The 20074-nt window shown below is 36.0% G+C and overlaps 2 protein-coding genes across 3 annotated transcripts; both read right to left on the bottom strand.

Moving 5' to 3' along the window:
* Nucleotide 1: 1 nt before the first annotated feature.
* LOC143445552 (neutral alpha-glucosidase AB-like) lies at nucleotides 2–10126 on the bottom strand. 2 transcript variants are annotated; one of them, XM_076944725.1, is made up of 23 exons: nucleotides 9934–10126; nucleotides 9122–9229; nucleotides 8756–8992; nucleotides 8380–8571; nucleotides 8035–8118; nucleotides 6471–6537; nucleotides 6118–6274; nucleotides 5477–5675; nucleotides 5154–5286; nucleotides 4939–5087; nucleotides 4623–4733; nucleotides 4180–4311; nucleotides 3714–3824; nucleotides 3276–3459; nucleotides 2916–3012; nucleotides 2729–2830; nucleotides 2354–2549; nucleotides 1987–2165; nucleotides 1694–1776; nucleotides 930–1043; nucleotides 748–857; nucleotides 534–631; nucleotides 2–430 (listed from the first exon to the last, which is right to left on the bottom strand). In XM_076944725.1, exons 1-23 carry the CDS (start codon nucleotides 9966–9968, stop codon nucleotides 321–323), a joined length of 2988 nt encoding a protein of 995 aa, XP_076800840.1. In that variant the 5' UTR covers nucleotides 9969–10126; the 3' UTR covers nucleotides 2–320. The 2 variants fall into 2 exon arrangements, with proteins under 2 accessions (XP_076800840.1, XP_076800841.1); XM_076944726.1 differs by lacking the exon at nucleotides 8035–8118 and having other exon boundaries at nucleotides 9934–10125.
* An 882-nt stretch (nucleotides 10127–11008) lies between these two features.
* LOC143446599 (ubiquitin carboxyl-terminal hydrolase 2-like) lies at nucleotides 11009–19479 on the bottom strand. The gene is made up of 17 exons (XM_076946314.1): nucleotides 19265–19479; nucleotides 18880–18987; nucleotides 18626–18673; nucleotides 18425–18485; nucleotides 17990–18227; nucleotides 17504–17569; nucleotides 17138–17253; nucleotides 14690–14746; nucleotides 14408–14531; nucleotides 14074–14188; nucleotides 13513–13623; nucleotides 13093–13261; nucleotides 12784–12870; nucleotides 12534–12612; nucleotides 12103–12213; nucleotides 11864–11984; nucleotides 11009–11669 (listed from the first exon to the last, which is right to left on the bottom strand). Exons 1-17 carry the CDS (start codon nucleotides 19288–19290, stop codon nucleotides 11582–11584), a joined length of 1725 nt encoding a protein of 574 aa, XP_076802429.1. The 5' UTR covers nucleotides 19291–19479; the 3' UTR covers nucleotides 11009–11581.
* Nucleotides 19480–20074: the final 595 nt, after the last annotated feature.

Raw genomic sequence — 20074 nt, 5'->3', positions numbered from 1 at the left:
ATTACAGTGTTTGGTTGTATTTTTAATAATTGCACGATTGATATAAATGCGGTGAATGGATTACTTGCTTGTCCACTACAAACTGCATATTGGAAGTACCGTGCTTGAACTTGGAATTGTTTCAATTTACAGAAACTGACATTTGGTACAGGTCGGTGATGCAGATTACGAGTTTTGTACTATATCACTTCTAGCAACTGATTTTAAACCGGATTGAAAATGCCCATCACTCGTGGTGTACTTGATAATACAATTCATTAAAACCTGTTTCACTCCTACAAAAAAGTCCACTTCTTTAATTTCCTAAATTTACGCAATCTTTAACTCAGTGTGATGGTCCAGTCTTTTTGCATTTTCACTGCAGGCTTGCGGATTGTCAAAAGTCTCTTGTTTGGGTCAAACGTGAATCCTAGTGTAGTTAATCTGCCCTCTAAAAGAAAATGTAACCACTTGCTAAAATAAACAAGTTATTTGCAACACAAACAACAACCTATCTCTTCTACACATTCTTCAGTGTGGAAACTATAGCTTACCAGATTCCAATTGAACAGATGAAGGTTTGGAAATCCCCATAATAACAACTCTTTCCAACCAGGAATTCGTTTCCCACAATGCAGTGGAGTTCAGTGATCTACAAAGACATCAACAACTCGCTCAATGACAACAGCACGACAAGCAAAACCTACATGGGACAGACATACGGCAAGGACCAGGATAGTGACGTAGACCCGGCCGCAACACAGTTACCTTGACGAAAGGACTTTATTTTCAAAGACAAGCTTCTTGTAGTTGTACTTTCCGTTCTTGTACTCGTAAGTGTGTCCATCGTCCATGAAAAGTTCACCCTCTGCTCGACCCTGAGTAACAAAACATATTTGCATCAATGGTCATGCTTTTGTGATAGCTTATCGTGATGTCCATTTACTTGCCTGGTGGTCTAGAGCGACGTGAAATGTGTAAGGGTCATGGGTCATGAGTGATGAGCAACGTCGAACGCGAAGTTTTCGTGGGACGATTGTTCCACCACGCTGAAATACTGCGATCTGTAAAAAGCAGGACATTGACAAGTAACTGAAGTACGTCGAAAATCCTTTTTCCCAAAAACATGACTTATCCACTTTTTGCATAAATTTCCGGTTTTGGCGGAAATATTTGAAAATACAAGAAACATTTTTTACTGCTGGAATAAACTTCTGATTACTATTTGTGCAAACCTAAGCTTAAGGAGGCGTCAAACCCCTAGAACTAAGATGTTTATGAATTTGTTGTACTCCTACGTAGGGCTTTAAAAAAACTATTTAGACCAATCAGAATGCAGCATGGTTGGTGTTGTTTTCAAGCCTGGGAATTACCCTAGCAGTTGGCGCGCTTCAATGTCCCAGGTCGCTTGCAGAATTCGGCTAAAAATTAGCATGAAAGTAGCTAAAATTGGGTTTTTATACCAAATATTGTAGTTTTTATTTTGCGCCTCTGTAAAAAAAAAAGTTTGAATCATGGTTTTTTGATGGCACTTCATGGAATGGTAGTTTAAAACATAGGCTTACTAAATTAACATGCAAAATTTCAGAGAGCCCCATGGAGGATTTTTCGAGTAATCAGTTTTTTAGTAAATTTACTGTATAATAAAACAAACAAAGATTTTATGGCATTTTTTGGCGTTTGACGCTTCCTTAATATTTATAAAAAATCTCACATTGGTCAGTGGGGTTGATACAGAAACAGTGTTAGGACTGGGATATGATTGATATGTTGTCGTATCGTACCAACCAGAATTACCTGTGGATAAAAACGAATAGAAAAAGAAAAAACAAATTACAGGATTTTAAATTTTTACAAACACGCTAGGCCTATGTGTTTGACACAATGGAACAAATAAATCTAGTGAAAATATCTACTAAATTTTACTCAAAACTCCCAAAAATCTTTATGCTGGCTAATACCCATGCACAATTATGCGTGACTGCATGCAAAACATTTCTACCCTACCAGGAAGGTACACGGATGAATAGGTAACGCCAGCTGCAACAACCGGTTGTACAAGAAGTGCGCGCCCAACCATGTAAGATTTGTCGTGAGCAAAAAGAGACCTGTCTTTGGGGAACTCGTACCACAGGGGTCGCATTGGAGGTTCTCCAGAGGTGTGAGACTGATAAAATAAGGTGTACCTAAAAAAAAAGGAAATGCACTCGATTATAAATTAATAACGGATTCGGGTTAACATACATTCTGCATAAAGAAAATTGGATACTGGTAAATCTTCATTGACATATTTCATTTTATTACAATTTCAGTCAATGTTAGTTATATGTAATTTAATTAGGACCAGGTAAAGTCAGTTTGCAAAGTTACCGACCAGTATGGCAACAACTCATATCTCGCCCGAACTGCGCTTCGCATGGCGTCTCTGTACTTCTCTTCGAAGAGCCACGGCTCCCGCCTGGTTGTGTCTATGTGGCCGTGAGCTCTGAAGAAGGGTTGGTACGCACCAGCCTGGTACCACCTCGTTATCAATTCACCGTCTACATTCTTGAAAAATCCACCTACGTCAGCTGGGGAAAGAGATTGGAATTCTTAAACTTATGTACTTCGAGAGTTTGAACAACTGTAATGTATTATTTTAAAATTTTGTACGTTCTGCTACAAATTAATTGGAATTAAAAAGCAAAATAGGGTGGACAGGTGTTACAAGTTGGTTCAGATCGTTCAGTTCTAAGCAGAAAATGGTTACCTCCAGCGTGTGCGATTCCACATAAACCAACGGTCAAAATCATAGGAACACTAAACTCGATATGGCCCCATTCCGCTGCATTATCCCCTGTCCATATCGCCCCTGAAATAATCAACATCACATCACCATATTACAGCACTTCTACTTGTGAGATATTTCCTGAAGTAGAATTCACTTCAGTGCTTACCGTAGCGCTGGCTTCCGGCAAAGAATGCACGAGTGAGGACAAATGTTCGCTCCTTGTTGTCACTCCGAGCCAACTGTCCATCAACAGTGGCTACCACCTGCAAAAACCACATTGTTATGGCGGCCATTGTTGTCATTGTCATTGTGTCATGTTATGTCATTATTATGGTGGTTAACGCAATCATGCTGTTAAAAAACTGGTGCACATTTAGTAGGAGCTCAAAACTAAAACTACAGACAAGAGAAAAAATTGCATATTAATATATTATACGGCACCAAGCTGAAATCATCCATCGCATGACTGTCTTAGAAAATAACACTTACGCTATTAACTAAGCACACGACTTGAAAGTGTAGGTACCTGGTATCTCCCGTATAAGTTATGGACGTGTCTGTGTTCCCATCCACCAGCGTGCTTGCAGTCCTTGTGCATTGTCATCTCTGGCCCGTTGAACACACTCGGCTCATTCATGTCGTTCCATGTGAAAAGATTCGGCGTGGATCCCTTATAAATCTCAGGAGAAAAACGACTTGCCCACCATTCTCTGGAAAGAAATGAAATAGAGAAAGTTCAGAGAAATGTTGTACATTGGTGAATTGTATTTTCACATTTCTAGTATTTCTACCTATATTATTTTCAAATTGTGATTTATATATAATATTCATGGAGAAAATTATCAAAATAAATTATCTCAAATATTAGAACAGCTACAATTCTCTGGACTGAACAACTGCTATTACTCAATAACCAGCAAATCAGTAGCCACTACCACACATAGAGTCAACAGTCGAGTCATACCTGACTTCGGGTTTGGTGAAGTCAAGGTAGGACGAGTCGCCTGACCAACACCAACCCTTAAACTCTGCCCCATTTCGGTCTTTGACGAAAAAGTCCTTTGCTTGTGCGTCACTGTAGAAAAGTAGAAAAACTGCTATGATGATGTGTATACAATTATACATGTGTATAAATGCACACGAAACTTAACACGTAAGAGAAAAAGTAGATGTTGAATACACAGTCTATTTAGAGCTTTGTAAATCCACTCGAAATGTTACACTTTAGAAAAACTTTAGCTTCTTAAAAACCATCTAAGCTTAGCCAAAGGACTTTTTGCTAGGACTACCGTATTAATATTTCAAGTTCTGCAACAAACTTTCATGCAATACTCTGTGATGTGGAAAATTGTGGTGAAATGATTCTTAAAATGCATATTTGTAGCATCAACTAAACATCAAAGTTATAAAAAGTAGCGCATTTGACCAACCTGTAAATATGGTAATTAGAGTCGACCTTGATATGTGGATCGATAATGGTCACCATTTTACGACCCCTAGCTGCGAGCGCATTCTGCATTTCAACGGGGTTTGGGAATTTGTGACTGTCCCATGTGAAGTACCTGCGCATTTCAATGGAAACCATTTTGTTAACAATGAAAATTAAACCCATGTGAAATTTACATATATACTCAATTGATTAAATTTAAGTTTTGGTGTCAAATCATAATCCGCTTTGTAAAATAAAATTTACAACTAAGTCAGTTAAGAGTAACCTCATAACACTTACGCCCATAGATGCAATACTGTGGTTACATTTTAAAATCCAGCTGTTTTATTCTAACACCAGAACACTTGTTTCTGACAATTGACACATTTTTATACATTCTATTTAAGTTTACGCCAACTACATTGCCAAAGTTTCTTTCATTACCTCTTTCCATCTGTGTGTTCGATGTCCAGCCACAGGCAATCATATGGAATGTCATGTTCATCGAAACCCTGGTCCACAGTCCTCACGTCGTCTTCGTCCTTGTAATTCCACCTGTGCAAGACTTTACATTTATTTCCAATCTAACTGTGATGGCATCTACCACCTACATTGTGTCACATTGAAACTATTGTAGACGGCACAGATTTGCAAATAGAAATAAATCTACACAAGTCACATGCAATGAAGGTAAAATATGGAGCAGCTCCATTGGAGCTGCTTAGATTGAAGTTGAAATACGACAAAAAGATCGTCGGACCTGCACTGATGATAAGCTGATGCCCACATTGGCGGAAAGTAACTTGTGCCGGTCAACTTTGTGTATTGCCTCATCACATCGGCTGGTGTCGGTCCCATCGTGAAATAGACATCGATTATTCCACTCTCGGACATCCAGTGAACGTTGACCTGGGATTGACACAAACTCATAAACACCTTGCTGACAGGGGAAACCAGTCACTGATGTTGTCTTACTTCTGGGACTGTCTCCTGCCCAGCAAAGTATCCGAAGACAGTTCCGAGGACGCCTTTGTTGTCTTCCGAAGAATCAACGTCAACCCAGGTCTCAGCTGAGTTAAGCCAAAGCATGCCAACTGTGCGCTTGCCACTGTGATGTAATAAGTCAAAGTCAGTTGGAAAAGTTTTAGATTTGTTATAAATAGGCTGTTTGTCGATAAATATCACTTAACACAAGATTCAACAAACAAAAATACTGGGCCAATTACTTCTACTTAATATTTTTAACAACCAAAGGAATCTACTAATGTTCAACTACTTGCGAGCCTAGATTCACTCACTTGTGGCCAATCATGAAGGGAATCGATCCGTACAGAGCTGCAGTGCTGTCCAACTCATATTCAAACACGTCCAGGTTGTACAAGCGGTACGGTTCTGAACCAACAGTGGAGCGCAGAGATAAATGGTCCGCGTGCTCGGGAACGCCGTAGACGTGAGCAAAATTAATGAATGAAGTGTCAAGTCCGATTGATTCGGGTCCTAAAACGCATCACATCGGTGAAGTATGTGCAATAAAAATGCCGGTACTATACAACAATGGTTCTTAACGGGGTCCCCGGTGAAAAATCTGTGGTCTCCAACCAAAGTGCCAAAATGCCTTTCCTCATATTCCTTCTTTTGTAGGTTGTGCACATGAGGAATCTCTAAGCAAATGTTATTAATTGGGTTCTCCGGGGGCAGAAAAGGTTAAGAACCACTGCTATGTAAATAATTAAATATACATTTAACTCGTATAGCATATACTAACATTAAACAAATGGTAATAAAAAAGCATGGTATAAAAATGCATCAGGATAAGTAACACCCCGTCTACGATGCTCTTTCTGAAGCTGAACAAACGCAAAATGAGGTGGAACACTGGAGGATTCGTACAAAAAGTCCATTTGAAAAATTTTCAGCAAACACAAGTTCCCAATTCTACCTCTCGGCTTGTTGTCTTGATGAGTTTTAAAAGTCTCCTCCCACATCCCGTCAACGTCATCTTCGTCTTCCTTTTCTTCCTCTTCCTCTGCTTTCTCCTCCACAACTGGCTCTTCCACAACTTCTTTTTCGTGTGCATCAGCCTGCTCTTCTGACTCCTGTAAAATGATTTCTTGATAATAATGCAATCGATTCAATCCAGGAATAAGCAAACAACAGTCTATGACCATATATAGTAAAAATAATTAAGATAAATTTCCTTCATTCAATTTAAACAGATATCATCAGCTCATAAACTGTGATAAGTTCGATACTTTCATGTTCAAAACAAAGAAATTGATGCATCACGTTTACCTCGTTTTCAGGGGATTTCCCTTCTTCATTTACCTCCGGTGGTGGGGGAGGAGAATCCGGTTCTTTGCTACATAGAAATCACATATTTTATAAGTATACCAGGGTGCAAAAGATTTTTATAAACCAACCGAGCTGAAGATTCTTGAGGTTACTCATTGAGCAAATGGCGATCAGAGATAAAAGTTTAAACCTCATATATATTTCGAAATAATTACAACAAACAATGAAAGACGTTTGCTACTGAACTGTAAAGATATCCACCAACCAAACAATGAAATAAATCTTTAATAAATTAACATGAAGCTGCATAACATTGACATTGCTATGACTGCATTTCGGTGCTAATAAGGTGACTATAAAATATGAATGGACTTTAGTGCACCATATATGTCTTAATAAAGCAAAATTAGGGCACAAATATGTATAAAAATAAAAAATGTTACTGTCAAAGATCAAACTACTACTTCTAGATGAGTTGCTTAATCAACATGCATGCAATTCTAAACGAAAAACCTCTAAGTGTGTACAGTACAGTACTTTTACAGTTTGTACCATTTCTTAACTTGTTGATGTTCACGTTATGAAACATTTGGCCATACAACCGTCTTGTTAAAATCACATAAGACTAAATATAATTTTGCAGTGAGTTCCAACATATGTTTCACTCTTAAGTGCTTCCAACTTTAAACAGGAAGGAAATATAAATCAATGACAACAAAGCAACAGTCTCAAGGTGACAATGAGGAGCTCAGATAATTAGTGAAGTGTTAAGTTCTTTCAAGTTTCTGTGTCGCTTTATCGACAACATATAATACTGCAACTTTATCCCAAAGGCCTACATTGTTTACTTGAATATTTGCATATTCAATTGCAACTTTTTAACTACTAAAAAGTACAAATATCTATACAGTGGAAGTTTTCGAAGCTTAAAGTAAAAAAAAACATTAAATTACTTAGGGGTAATAAAGATTTTGTGTTACTGAAGTTATATTACGGTGCAGAAAGGTGAGAAAGGACCCAATTAGGGATGGGCCAAATCGAAAAATATTCTAAATTGTGCAGATAACTGATTTTTGTACCTATGCCAATTTGAATATGTCAACTTTGTTCATTTTACATTATTAAAGTACCTGACGAGCACGGCAACTATGTTTTTAACTTTAATGGTGAACGAAAAAAACGTGATTTTTGCTCAAACCAAACAACTAGAAATTCTCGCAACCATTCCACTGTTTTTATGTTTCATCAAACAATCAAGAGCTTTGACGTTTTTTGTTAACTTCTTCATGCAAAATAAAGGATTTTGCTTTGCTGACAAGAACTCAGAGGAACAACAAAAATGTCTAAAACTTGTGCGTAACACTTGGATTTCTGTTTGATACAATACATTCCAAACCCCTACCAAAGCTAAACATTCACATGCATTCCTCGAGTTAAACCAACCCCGTCAGTGTTGCCAAATATTCACCAGCATTACGTCACTTACACATCGAAATCGTTCACAAACAAGGAGCAAATCATTCTCCCAACAGAAAAAAACAATCTGCCTAAATATTGGTAGTACCATGAAAAGATTGAGCAGTATACTGATTTCAACGCTCCAGTCACCCCTTGTTGCTGTTCCTTTTTCCTTGTGGAATGCTCTGGGCTATCGCAACATGCAACATGCAAATTTTAAGGGACATTTGAACACGAGTATGATATGCCACAATTAATTTGCAGCCACATATCACAAAATTAATTTAGGCAAAAATGAGTTGTTTGGTTAGCACTTAGCAGGGTTATTACAGAACTAATTTCATAAAGCAACTAGACAACGTATGAGTTATGACTGAACCAGAAGCAAGAAAATGTCTTTAAATAACCCATCACCTTCACCAGTATAAGTACAATACTTTTTTAAACTCACGGTTTTTGAACAGGCTTTTGACGAAGATGTTCTATGTTCAGAAGATGTCGCGAGTTCAGGCTGAAAACAGGTTCATCATCATCAAAAACATCGAGACGTAAAGGCGAACAAGTTAATGTTATTTTGATGTTGGGGTTTTCAGCAAGTTGCAGGTTCACAATTTGCTTGGCACTGTCTGTACTCACCACAAACCTGCATAAAGCAACATATGAAAGCAAATACACAACTTAATATAGATCAAATGAGGTCTCTGATAATGAAATGCAACATTGAAAAAACCAATATTTTAATATAACTGTGTGTCTGGTTTTCTAACACTTTGAGTTACCCAAGCATTTTATATACATAAACATAACATAAACATTAGCAAACCCACTTTTGCGAGTTCACATCAAGAATAGTGTCGGGCACAATGTAACGAGGATGAAGTGGATTCGCTTCATTGATTTTAACGTTAAACATCCCGTCTTCTAGTGCATAAAAGTCAAGCACAAATGGTTGGTTGTTTTTAGTGTTAAGAATATCTATCGAGACTTGGCCTTCTTTCGGTGTCCTCAGCGAATCAAAGTTGGCAGCATAGGGAGAAGTTTCTGGCTTGTAACTTCTCTGTCGTCTGCAGAAATAATGTTGAAACTCTAGTTTGGTCATTTCACTGTAATTTACCTACGCTGGAGGCATTTTGAGTCTGACAGCCAGACTACACCAACAACAATGAATGCTTGTGACATAAACAGTAACTTACTGACAAAATGAACTTTGAGAACATTTTTTGAAGTTAGTTGAATCCACAGAGTCTGTATCTTGTATCAAGATTCCAGACATCATTAGAACAAGAATGAAAACAAAGATCCTAAAAATAAATCGAAAAAGTTGTTTAAAAACTATAAAGATAAATATGCTTCTCAAGTAAGGTAAAATTTGTGTATTGAATACATAATAAGTCAGTTTATCATCTTCTAAGCTACGCGATTATGCAGGATCTGTTTCAATATGGTGCCCAGACTAGAAAATATGGCAATGTTTAATAAAAAACCTTGCCTGAAAATATTTAAATTTTGGCACAATGGTGCGCACTAACCCCTTAATTCTTTAGCCATCTATTATAAATTGGCGCTCAAACAACCAACATTTTTTACAGTTACTTCTCAGCCTGTATGCCCAACTCAGAAGTATGGCAGTTTTCGATGAGAAAACGTATTGGCAAAATTGCATTTTGGTCTGATGATGTGCACTGAAGCCTTAATTCTTCATGTTTTTTAAATTGAGAAACAACCAATTAATCTTTGTTCATTTATAACAAATCGACGTGAAGATAAGAGATTCGATGAATATTGTGCGTCCTGATACAACACTTTCCACAGTGGCTGGTTGAATTTTAAGAACTCTCACTTTTACACTTTCATATCAGGATCGATCGGGTGTCACACGTTTCGCTATAGATTTTGGACGTGATCTAAAGCTTCAATTTTTTGTTCGTTATTCATTATCAATATCTTAAACTTGTGTTGTAAGTGCCCTAATTCAATAGTTGAAACCATCAATTAGTACCGGTACCTTTTATGGCAATATTGAGTGTAGTTCTGCTTCATGATTTCTTTTCAAGTGCAATATGGCAATTAAAATCGTGCATTTAAGTGGAAAAATCCAAATTCTTTAACTTGCTTAATCCAGTAATCCTCTATAAACCATTTACATTTTACAACAACTGAAAACCTCTTTAAAGAAAACAAATTCAGGCCATGCAATGACTTCCGGACACATTTTCCCAAACCTTAAAAATTTACCCATTTACATAGACATCTTATTTTAAATACTGCTGATTAGTTTAAAAGGAAAAGGACAAAGAAACGTTTTCATAGCAATAAACAATGGCATCTAACTATTCTCGAAATTTCATGAATATCGAGTATTACATAATTCTATCTACAGTAGCCGTTAAAAAATGATTCAAAACCATAAAATGAGAAACTTCTACACCAATGCCAAAGCCCAGTGCCTAACTGAGCAAGGACACGTGTAAATTACAATCCAAAACCACAATATTGCTGTTATATTTTTAATTCATGATACCCGCAATTTCATGGTCCATCCTGATTCGTTTTCTTTCATGAACATTGAAACTTACGCATTAACACTGTTTATTCCGTAAAAATAGCTTAAAGAAAAGTATTTTAAAAAAAACAACAGGGTAAAGCAACCAAGTACTACAGCTCATATTTCTAAGCGTTTGCAATTTATTTTGCTATGATTTCGAAAACATATTGACATTTTTTGCCAACCACACTCGGTGAGCTCATAGCACGTTTAAAACTGCGTGATGACGTTACGTTACTAATGTTCCGGTTAAATAGATTTTTGTCTTTCTTTATTTCTGCTTATTTTCCAGTGCTAATGGAGTGCAGCTTATTCGATGTAGGCTGGCGCGCATAACTGCAAATGACATCAAAGCAAACCGTGGCCGCCAAGGTTCGAACACCTGTCAGATAGCTTCAGCTCTTAGCTGGAATGGGAGGGCATTATGTCAATCCCTCTCTTACATTCTCTAAGACACTGTAACAAACTGTTGTAAGTGCAGAGAAACTGTTTTGCGAAATACTTCTGCGAAGTAAGTAATGTCACAGCAGCAAACTTGTGAAAAACGTGCTTTTTACTCGTCTATTTAGGTAAAAGTGAGTAAGCTAACCGTTCCATGCGGCGATATCAAAATGCACCATAAAATACCAATAAAAATCTTTCAAATCTTAAATTTTCTAAAAGTAAAAAAATCACACAAACTGGTTCTTTGTACATAGAACAGCAAAACACCTTCCTTACTTCAAAAAGTACAATATGGGTGGACAAGGAAACACGCGTCGTAATACCATCACAGAGGTTGCACCATTACAAAATGATTCAGTTCCTACCACAAGCTTTCGTCAATAACACTGGTGGAAAGCAGAAACGATAAATAGCGCAAAGGACGTGATGTAGTTCCATGCGTGCGTGCAAAAAAGCAATGATAATAAAGCTATTATTACGTATTCAATCATCCTAAAAAAATTTAGTTAGCTTCATGAGAAATGAGATACAACAGATTTGCAAACAAGAGCACAAGTACAGAAATGCTTGTTCAAATTCTTCAGTACGTAAGCGAATTTGCATGCTAGGCGATGTGCATAGACAAGAATACATAAACAGAGGTACAAGAACATAAGTAAAAAATTTACAGCCTTGCGCATTTGCTTTTCTGGATATAAAACAGCACGTAAGCCTCCTTGCTGCAAATAGAGCTTTCGCTTGTCTTTGTAACTCTGCAACAAGTCAAAAACAAATGGCGATTGTATTAGTTTCTTGCACTGGTACTTCAACAAGATTAAATATTGAAACGTACAGGAAATGGAAAAAACTAAATCAACCCCGATCGTCAAATTTGTTTCAAATGATGACAGTTTCATAAAAATAAACAAGACTGGCGTAATGCGTGACAGCTATGACTTAACAATACCTGGAGTCGTTAAATTCGTGCCATTCACCGTTGTGACTGCAGTAAGCGGTGTAGTGTCCCCCGTAGCAAGAACCACAGTGATTGGAGACGGCGTACAAGTCATACTCGGTGGACCTTGGATCTAAGCAAAACATATGACGCATGTACAGCACACTGTGCATCACCAACACTACGCTGCAACATATTAACGATCTCTAGCAATCTACACAACGTATGATAACTGCAAAGTTTGGTTTCACCTTCACAAGTAGGTGATGCATACTTTGAGAGTTTCAAACTCTTTAGCGGAAATTTGACAAGATTGGTGAGTTTCTGGCGGTATCTTGAACCTTCATTGAAACGTTTTAAGTCTTTTGGGAAGAAATACGTTAAAGAAAAATATTCTGGTGTTTAGAGCTGTTGACATTTAAAATTGGTTAAAGCCAGACAAATAGAATTTACTCAATCAAACACAATGGCTAGTATCAACCAAAATAAACCGTGACTAATATAATTATGAACTAATGTTAATGGTAGAGTGGTTGACAAGTAAATATAGCACAATTTCCAACAATTAAAATTGGACGGTTGAAAATAATTTTGCCCGAAGCCGAGCTATTACGCCGATGCTAATTTAACACATTTTGAAAACTATTTAAGATGAAAGATACGCTTTGAAAACAAAGGATACGTAAAACGAGAATCTTCGGAAAGCGATGAATCAGCAATTTCTTCTTCATTACACGTCTTACTTTGCACTTCTCGCAAGTCTGATAGTCAAAACAAAAATAGTTTCGTGCCTTTTAAAGTAATTCAACAAAGGCAATGATAAAAATATTGATGAAGACTCCAATGGCAACAAAGTAATAAGTACAACGTCATCAAAGTAGTATAGACTTTATCAAGAAAGTATTTGCAATCGAAGCAGAACTATGAAATACCGGTTTTTCATCCCTGTCAAGCGATTCTTCTTTTGTGAAGCTCTGAAAACAATCGTTGATGTTTGTCTCAGAGCCGTATGTCATTTGCTGGAAAATTTTTCAATGTAGAATTTGCATAATTGCAAAGAAACAAAGAACAAAGAACACAATTAAGGGAAATAATTGGTAAAAGTGATCGAAAAGACTCGGCACGAAATAACTGAATATACCACACTGATATTTGCAAATAAAGAAATTACATCTGCAATATTTTCATAAAATCTAAAACGTTCCGAGTGTTCACAAAACGCATTACGAGCAAATTCCAACCTTTGAAATGGGCAGAGAGAGGTCCCAAAAGGGGTCATAGGTCAACGAAACATGCCCACATTCGAGGCAAGTTAGCGATGACTCTAACTGACCAACAAACAAGTCAAAGATGAAACTCTTGTCCTTCTTAGCGTACCACTTCCAAGTTGCACGAGCTTTTTCTTGTGGGCTGTGGGAATCACACATTAATACTCATCTCTACGTTGTCGGAATTAGTTAACGACATGGTTTGCAAACCATAATTATCAAGAGTGCTTTTTGCAACTAACCACTCGTTGATTGTACAATAGAAACAATATTCACCAGTTATTTTAAATGCAAGGTACAAGTGGTTAAGACTCAACTAACAATGCATAATCTCATCTGGACAAAATATTATCGACCAAACGACAACATTTTACGTAAAGTAAACTCTGCTACCTTGCATGTGGGAGGTCCGGCAGAGGTTCAGAGGATTTCTTTTCGATTTTGTTTATATCTTCATGGAGGCCTTCCAATAGAAATCTTAAAAACTCCTGACTATCTTGTTGCCTGAAAAAGGAAAGAACAACTGATTGCGAAATCCTGGTTTTGTTGGAGAGCTATGAGTAAGGACGAGATAAAGGATATTAATTTACATTGTGACCTCATAGATCTATTTGAAAAAAGATGCCATTTTTGATGACAAAAGTTTTTGTTTGGTAACATTCCACTAGTTGACAAAAATGTGATCATTAGTGATCGAATGATACGAAACCACAACAGAATAAACTTGTCAAATAGCAATCTATTGCAAGAAATGGGAATACTAACATCGGCAAACCTGAACACATTATTTCCGATATAATTAATGACAAAAATTTACGACATACAATTTAATGGCAAAATAACTGCATGAATTGCATCGCATACATTGTACGAGTATTGGACAACTTCGCAGCTTAGCTGGCTAATGAATGAGATCAATATGAGCTAAAATGAAATAAAATAGTATCAACTCACTCATAACCCATGAAACGAGGGGAAAACTTTTGAATCTGAGATTTGAAATTGGACGGAGTGACAGATAACAGCGATGATGAATTTTCCCACAGCTGTTGAATGACCTCGGCAAAAGCTGACATTTAAAACATTGATTGATGCTTACTAATTAATGATTACCTTTGAGCTGGTTTATTAATAAGTAACTATACTCACTACTGTGCTGTTGCTGCTAGTTACATGGTGAATGTTAGTAAACAAGAAATCCAATTCTATCACATCTCTTAAAGTCGTAATTGGATTAATTATTATCGGTAAATTGATATGCAGCATCCATACAAAGCTACTTGCAAACCTTTAATGAGTTTTCCTTTCATTGGTGATTTGCTGTTTATCTCGTTGGAAAACTTGGACTTAAGACAAAAATCTCGCAAATCTTTTGTATGAGACAAACATTGCAGGATGCAGTTCATGAAACACTGGAAAGTTATAACAGCACGGTAAAAGCAGTCACCCAGCTTTAACTTGTTCATTAATATACCGGCTGGTTGTATGTCAGTGATATATTGCTTATGTTTAAGTTTTTCACATTGTTCTTATGGTATTTTGATAACTGAAAAGAAAGCAAACAAATTACCGTATTTCCAATGTTTTTCAAACCAACAGTCCCAGTTAAATCATTCCGCTGGTGTGCCTGAGGAAAAATGATACTAACTTTTTAATATCAATAATATAGTAGTAGAAGAAATAATTACAGTTGTGCACGTTAGATTCTACATCGTGAAATTTCTTTCCAGTCCTACAGCAGTTGAACTAAACTACGGCAGACGAGTGACAATCTCGAAATCATAAGCAACTAAACAAATACTTATATGCAATATATTTCACTTTATCGGCATTTCTTTGCCAATGTTGTATAATAAAACGAAATCACTGAAAACACTGCTCTCTTTTGCATTTTTTGTATTTACATATATTTTAAGGTAGCCTATAGCAGGCCCACATAATAGCATTAAATCAACACCTTAACACCAAAATTAATTAATTATTTATTCCTTTTTCAACAAAACGCCAGCGGTAAAACAGCAAACAACGATCAATAAGGTCAATGATTAGGTGCCACGCAGAAAGCAAAAATACCAGTTGCACATTATACCAGACATGGATTAATCCATTTCCCTAATTAGTTTTCCTTTTACACATCGAACGAGATTTCAAGGAGCATGACCGACCAACATTGAAATGAACTATGTAGGTAATGTCTATGGACTCTTGCGTCTTGGCTATGCATATCTGCGTTACTACCGGTAGTATCACAATATGAATAGTACCATCAGCTGTCATCCTTGACCGTTATACAGTAAGTTACTGAGTTGGATAAAATGAAGAAATGTAGATTTTATAATGGAGGATTGTAAAAAATATAAACTATATCATACCGATAGTGATATGCCATAAACAACAAAAAACTACAGGTATAAACAATTTTGGGGGAAAACATGACCATAAGAACAAAAACGTTTGTAATAACTAATAACATTTAGAAAAAGAGAAAAAAAGGGAAAATTTAAATATTCATAAATCTTTTGCAAACGAAAGTAGGAAATTTACGTCAATAGAAAAATTTGCTTTTCCGCATGGTTTTGAAACATATTTTAACTTTTTGAAGTATGTGCAAGTAATACAAATCAATGAAAACTTTAGCCGAAATGTATGGAAAATTTGGCTATGGTGTTAAAAAAACATTTGAAATATGATAGTAGGCCTGTTAACATTTTACTGGTACTACCGGTACTGGTACTACTGTTACTACCGGTAGTATCACAATATGAATAGTACCATCAGCTGTCATCCTTGACCGTTATACAGTAAGTTGCAAAGTTGGATAAAATGAAGAAATGTAGATTTTATAATGGAAGATTGTAAAAAATATAAACTATATCATACCGATAGTGATACGGCAGAAACAACAAAAACTACTGGTATAAAAAATTTTGGGGAAAAACATGACCATAGTAACAAAAACGTTTGTAAAAACATTTAGAAAAAGAGAAAAAAAGGGAAAAACTGAATATTCATAAATCTTTTGCAAACAAAAGTAGGAAATTTACGTCAATAAAAAAATTTGCTTTTCTCTCAAAACCATGCTTAGTGGTTTTGAAACATATGTTAACTTTTTGAAGTATGTGCAAGTAATACAAATCAATGAAAACTAGCCGAAATGTATGGAAAATTTGGCTATGATATTTAAAAAAACATTTGAAATATGATAGTAGGCCTGTTAACATTTCCTAAAATGGATTATAAATAAAACATGACAAGCTGAAAATTTAGCGATACTAACACCTGATATGGATAAGCAAATGCAGCATGACAAATGCAAGCAGAACCATAAAGCTAACATGCCAAAAATTTTTTAAACTCATTTACTTGAAAATTTAGTTTACTGTTTACTTTTCAGTGAAAGTGAAAACAATATGGTTTTAATCCTGGTGCACATAAAATAAATTCCACCTAAATATGCAATAGCTACAAATAAAATATCTGTGGGGTCAAATTATCAGACAGTCTAATTGCTTGACCAATTGCCCAGGTGCACTACTTAAAACACCGCAAGGTACAATAGTACAAACCTTCCTCTTTAAACAGTGCCGGTTTTTGGGATTACATGCATAGACTGACGCCGATGTACTGCCGTACTTTTTGGCATACTTTTCGCCGTTCATTTCCCACACATAGCATAACAAGGTCTCATCATACTTAAAACACTTCAACCACTGTCCAATAGGACAGGGTCACACAATTATGGCCATAAACTAACCATATTTTGCAAGTGCAAGAAAGCTTCTGTTACATAACAATGAGCAGTTTATGCAATTTACAACAGACCTCAGTCATGAGATTAGCTTGAGTGTAACTGTAGTAGTTTAGTGGAGTAGTGGTTTCTGCTTTGCTAAAATTAGCTAGACAAAAAAGTTTGCCAGATACGCTAACAGATGTCATAGCACAAGCAAAGACGAAACTAACCCAAATATATGTCTACGTCCCAGCTAAGCCAAATATAAAGATGAATAACTTTGCTTACTTGGTTCTTTGACAAAGAATAGCCAGAGCGTCCATTGAGAATATTTTGTTTTGGGCTTGGTGTGCGCTTCACAGCAAATGACGGTGAGTATGGTTTGCTGTATGGAGCATTGTCAACTACAGAAAAATTTTGAAAAATGCCAACAATATGTAGAGAAAAATTTTAGCTTCTAATATCATAATCACAACAACTTAGGTCAATGCAAGTTAGCATGGTGGACAAAGAGGGAATTTTATTTGGTTCATAATTTTTCCTTAAAATATTAACATAACATCTTCAACCTGATACAATGGCAAAGATTTTAGTCAACCTAAAATACAACTTGGTAGTCATCTGCTAAAGTTATGGTAAAGTAGAAAAATCTACCTGAAATTTCTTCCTTTGTATTTCTTGCAGACGAAGGAGAGAGGGCACTGTATCTACTGCTACCATCTGTAAAAATAAAACTTTAAGATCGTTGCCTACGGAGGGTAAACTTATAAAAATTATCCATTCTTATCTAACAGCGATAACAAATTTATGAGTATTTTTGAAACTAGATGTATACAAAGTTTTACTTTCATATGTGCATTTTGGTTTGTCGTAACCTTCTCAATGTATGTACAAAACAGTTATCAGTCAATAGCAGCAGTCAATAATTAAAACAAAAATCTATATATTTTAGAAAACCATTATTAATTTAATCACATTTAAACCATAGTCTTCCGTTCAATTTAGCTACCTGTATAAATATCATATAGTACAAAAACAGATTTACTCAAAAGTCCATTAATTTTGGATTGAGGGCCACTAAATTTCAATACTTTTTAAAAACCTTATCACTAACAAAACACATTTAACAAAAGTGCTCACCAAGAAACTTGGAGTCATTGATGCTATTAGATCGCCGCTGGGAAGTAAGCAGTGGCTTTGTGTGAGAGTTGTTATGTGATGTTGATGTCAAATTTGAGCTGTAACTACCCACAGGTGAGGAGCTATATTTAGCAACGTGACGAGTTGTGGCTGGACTCTGGCCTCGTGCCCTCATGGCTGGGCGAATAATTTCTTCGTTTTTATTTGGCATTGAAGGCGTTAAATATTTTTTACGATCCTGAAAATATATAACTTTAGTGAAAAAACATGTTTTTTGATTGACATAGATATAATGATGTACAGTATATAGGCTATATACATCAATAAACAAAGTATTTGGCAAATAAATTATATAGGTCGATTAGCTAGAACATAAAAGTATATTATATTACACACTGTGCACATATTTTCAACAAACTATGTATAAAGACTTACGTAAATCAAAGGTTTATTTGAACTTGTTATTCGTCGGTTTTTTGTCCTCGATAAGTCTTTTCTACAAGTTTGCGTTATATATAGATATTATATTGTCACTATGTCATTAGGTACATCATTACCCATAAATACCAATTTTTTTGATTTTTACAGTACAGAAGCGTGAGTGAATTTTATGGAAGTCTTAAAGTATCAACTCACGTGCGTATCTCTCTCATGGCAGAAGGTGAAGACAAACCAGAGCTGTAACTAAAATATATTGACGTATAAAATGAGACCTTATTCAACGTAAGGTTGCCGGCAAAAGCAGGGCTATAACCTGCTTTTCTTAGCCCAGTTCACAAGCAACATAGTTTTACAGATGTAACAAATTCAGCTATACTTGTAAAAATTTGTGGTTGTGGTATTTTCAACTCAAAAATAATTAATTTGTGGTGACAAATTTGAATACTCACCTATAGCGTGAGCTTGTGATATGATTAGCACTTGCTCCGTAGATGGGCTTTGTGTCATAATTATACTTTGACCTAGAAAGACTTGATAAACCGTCTGAGCTAGCACTTCTGAAATTTACAAAAGACAAGTTAAATTTTACAGTAACCAATCAAAAAATGTTAAATGTAAAAAAGAAATCAAAGAACTTTGCGGTATTGCCGCATGACAAAGAACGATATGTTGCTCTGCTAAAAAAGTTGCCAGCTTATACATAGAATAGTATGAAGTAATATGAAGTATGAATGAAGGTACTATGTTGCATGAAGTAGGGTGCATGTTTCAATATATGCAACAAATGAAAAATGTACACTATATTAATAAAATCTGACTTTACAAAATGCTTACCCCATGTGTCGACTGTATCTACTCATCTTAACACGCAGCAACAAAAACAAGGTGCAGAAGCCAATGCATGACGAAGCTTTCAGCAAGTGGGTGAGAAAGGCAGAAGTCAACACATTTTTGAGGATTCAGGTGATTATAAAAAATTTCATTTTAAAATTTTATGACAATGCAGACCGTGTTTCTTGGATTATAAGCTGTGTAACCAGTATACCATTAGTTTAATATGACATTGGCATGCCACATACAGATAAATGGAATATAGCTAACGCGATTGTAACAATACATGATATACAAACTACAAAGTCTGTTGAATAAAGATTAATTGTGCCTAAAATATCCACATATTGAACATTTTCTTCATCTCAAATACAAACTGCTGATAGAGTACAAAAATTATTGAAAAAACTGCCCTTGAACGTAACCTAGTAGCCTATCGTCAGATAATTAATAATTAGATGATTCCGCCGATCGATGCCTCTACGATTTCCATGCAAGCCTTTCGATTTTGGCAACAGCTCGCCTAGAAAATTACGGTAATTTTCATTCCCCAAGCCTACTTCAGTAGTCGGCAGCCGGAAATATAGCTACTGTTTCCGCAAGTTGCATTTTCTAGATTAGACAAATTGCCAGCCAATAAAACACACATCACAATGAAGCTTAACAGCTGGAGCTGGCCGAAGTTTTGCGCAAGTATCCTTGCAACGGTTAAGTGTCCTAGCAATCCGATTTTCCAAATTATCTCCGAGAAAAAAACTAGTTTTTTTTTTGAAAAATCAACTTATAGTAAGAAAATGAAAAATGAATGCAAGG

Source organism: Clavelina lepadiformis, chromosome 2 (assembly GCF_947623445.1).
Source record: "Clavelina lepadiformis chromosome 2, kaClaLepa1.1, whole genome shotgun sequence".
Lineage (NCBI taxonomy): Eukaryota > Metazoa > Chordata > Ascidiacea > Aplousobranchia > Clavelinidae > Clavelina > Clavelina lepadiformis.
This window is presented reverse-complemented; position numbering and strand designations above follow the sequence as displayed.

Coding starts and splice junctions, on each gene's coding strand:
- LOC143445552 (XM_076944725.1), bottom strand. CDS start 9,968: ATGAAGCAGAACTACACTCAATATTGCCATAAAAG. Junction 5,287..5,476: donor CCCTTCATGATTGGCCACAA/GTGAGTGAATCT, acceptor ATTACATCACAG/TGGCAAGCGCACAGTTGGCA. Junction 431..533: donor ATCTGTTCAATTGGAATCTG/GTAAGCTATAGT, acceptor ATTTTCTTTTAG/AGGGCAGATTAACTACACTA.
- LOC143446599 (XM_076946314.1), bottom strand. CDS start 19,290: ATGAGTAGATACAGTCGACACATGGG. Junction 14,532..14,689: donor TGAAAAACATTGGAAATACG/GTAATTTGTTTG, acceptor ATAACTTTCCAG/TGTTTCATGAACTGCATCCT. Junction 13,262..13,512: donor CCGGACCTCCCACATGCAAG/GTAGCAGAGTTT, acceptor TGATTCCCACAG/CCCACAAGAAAAAGCTCGTG.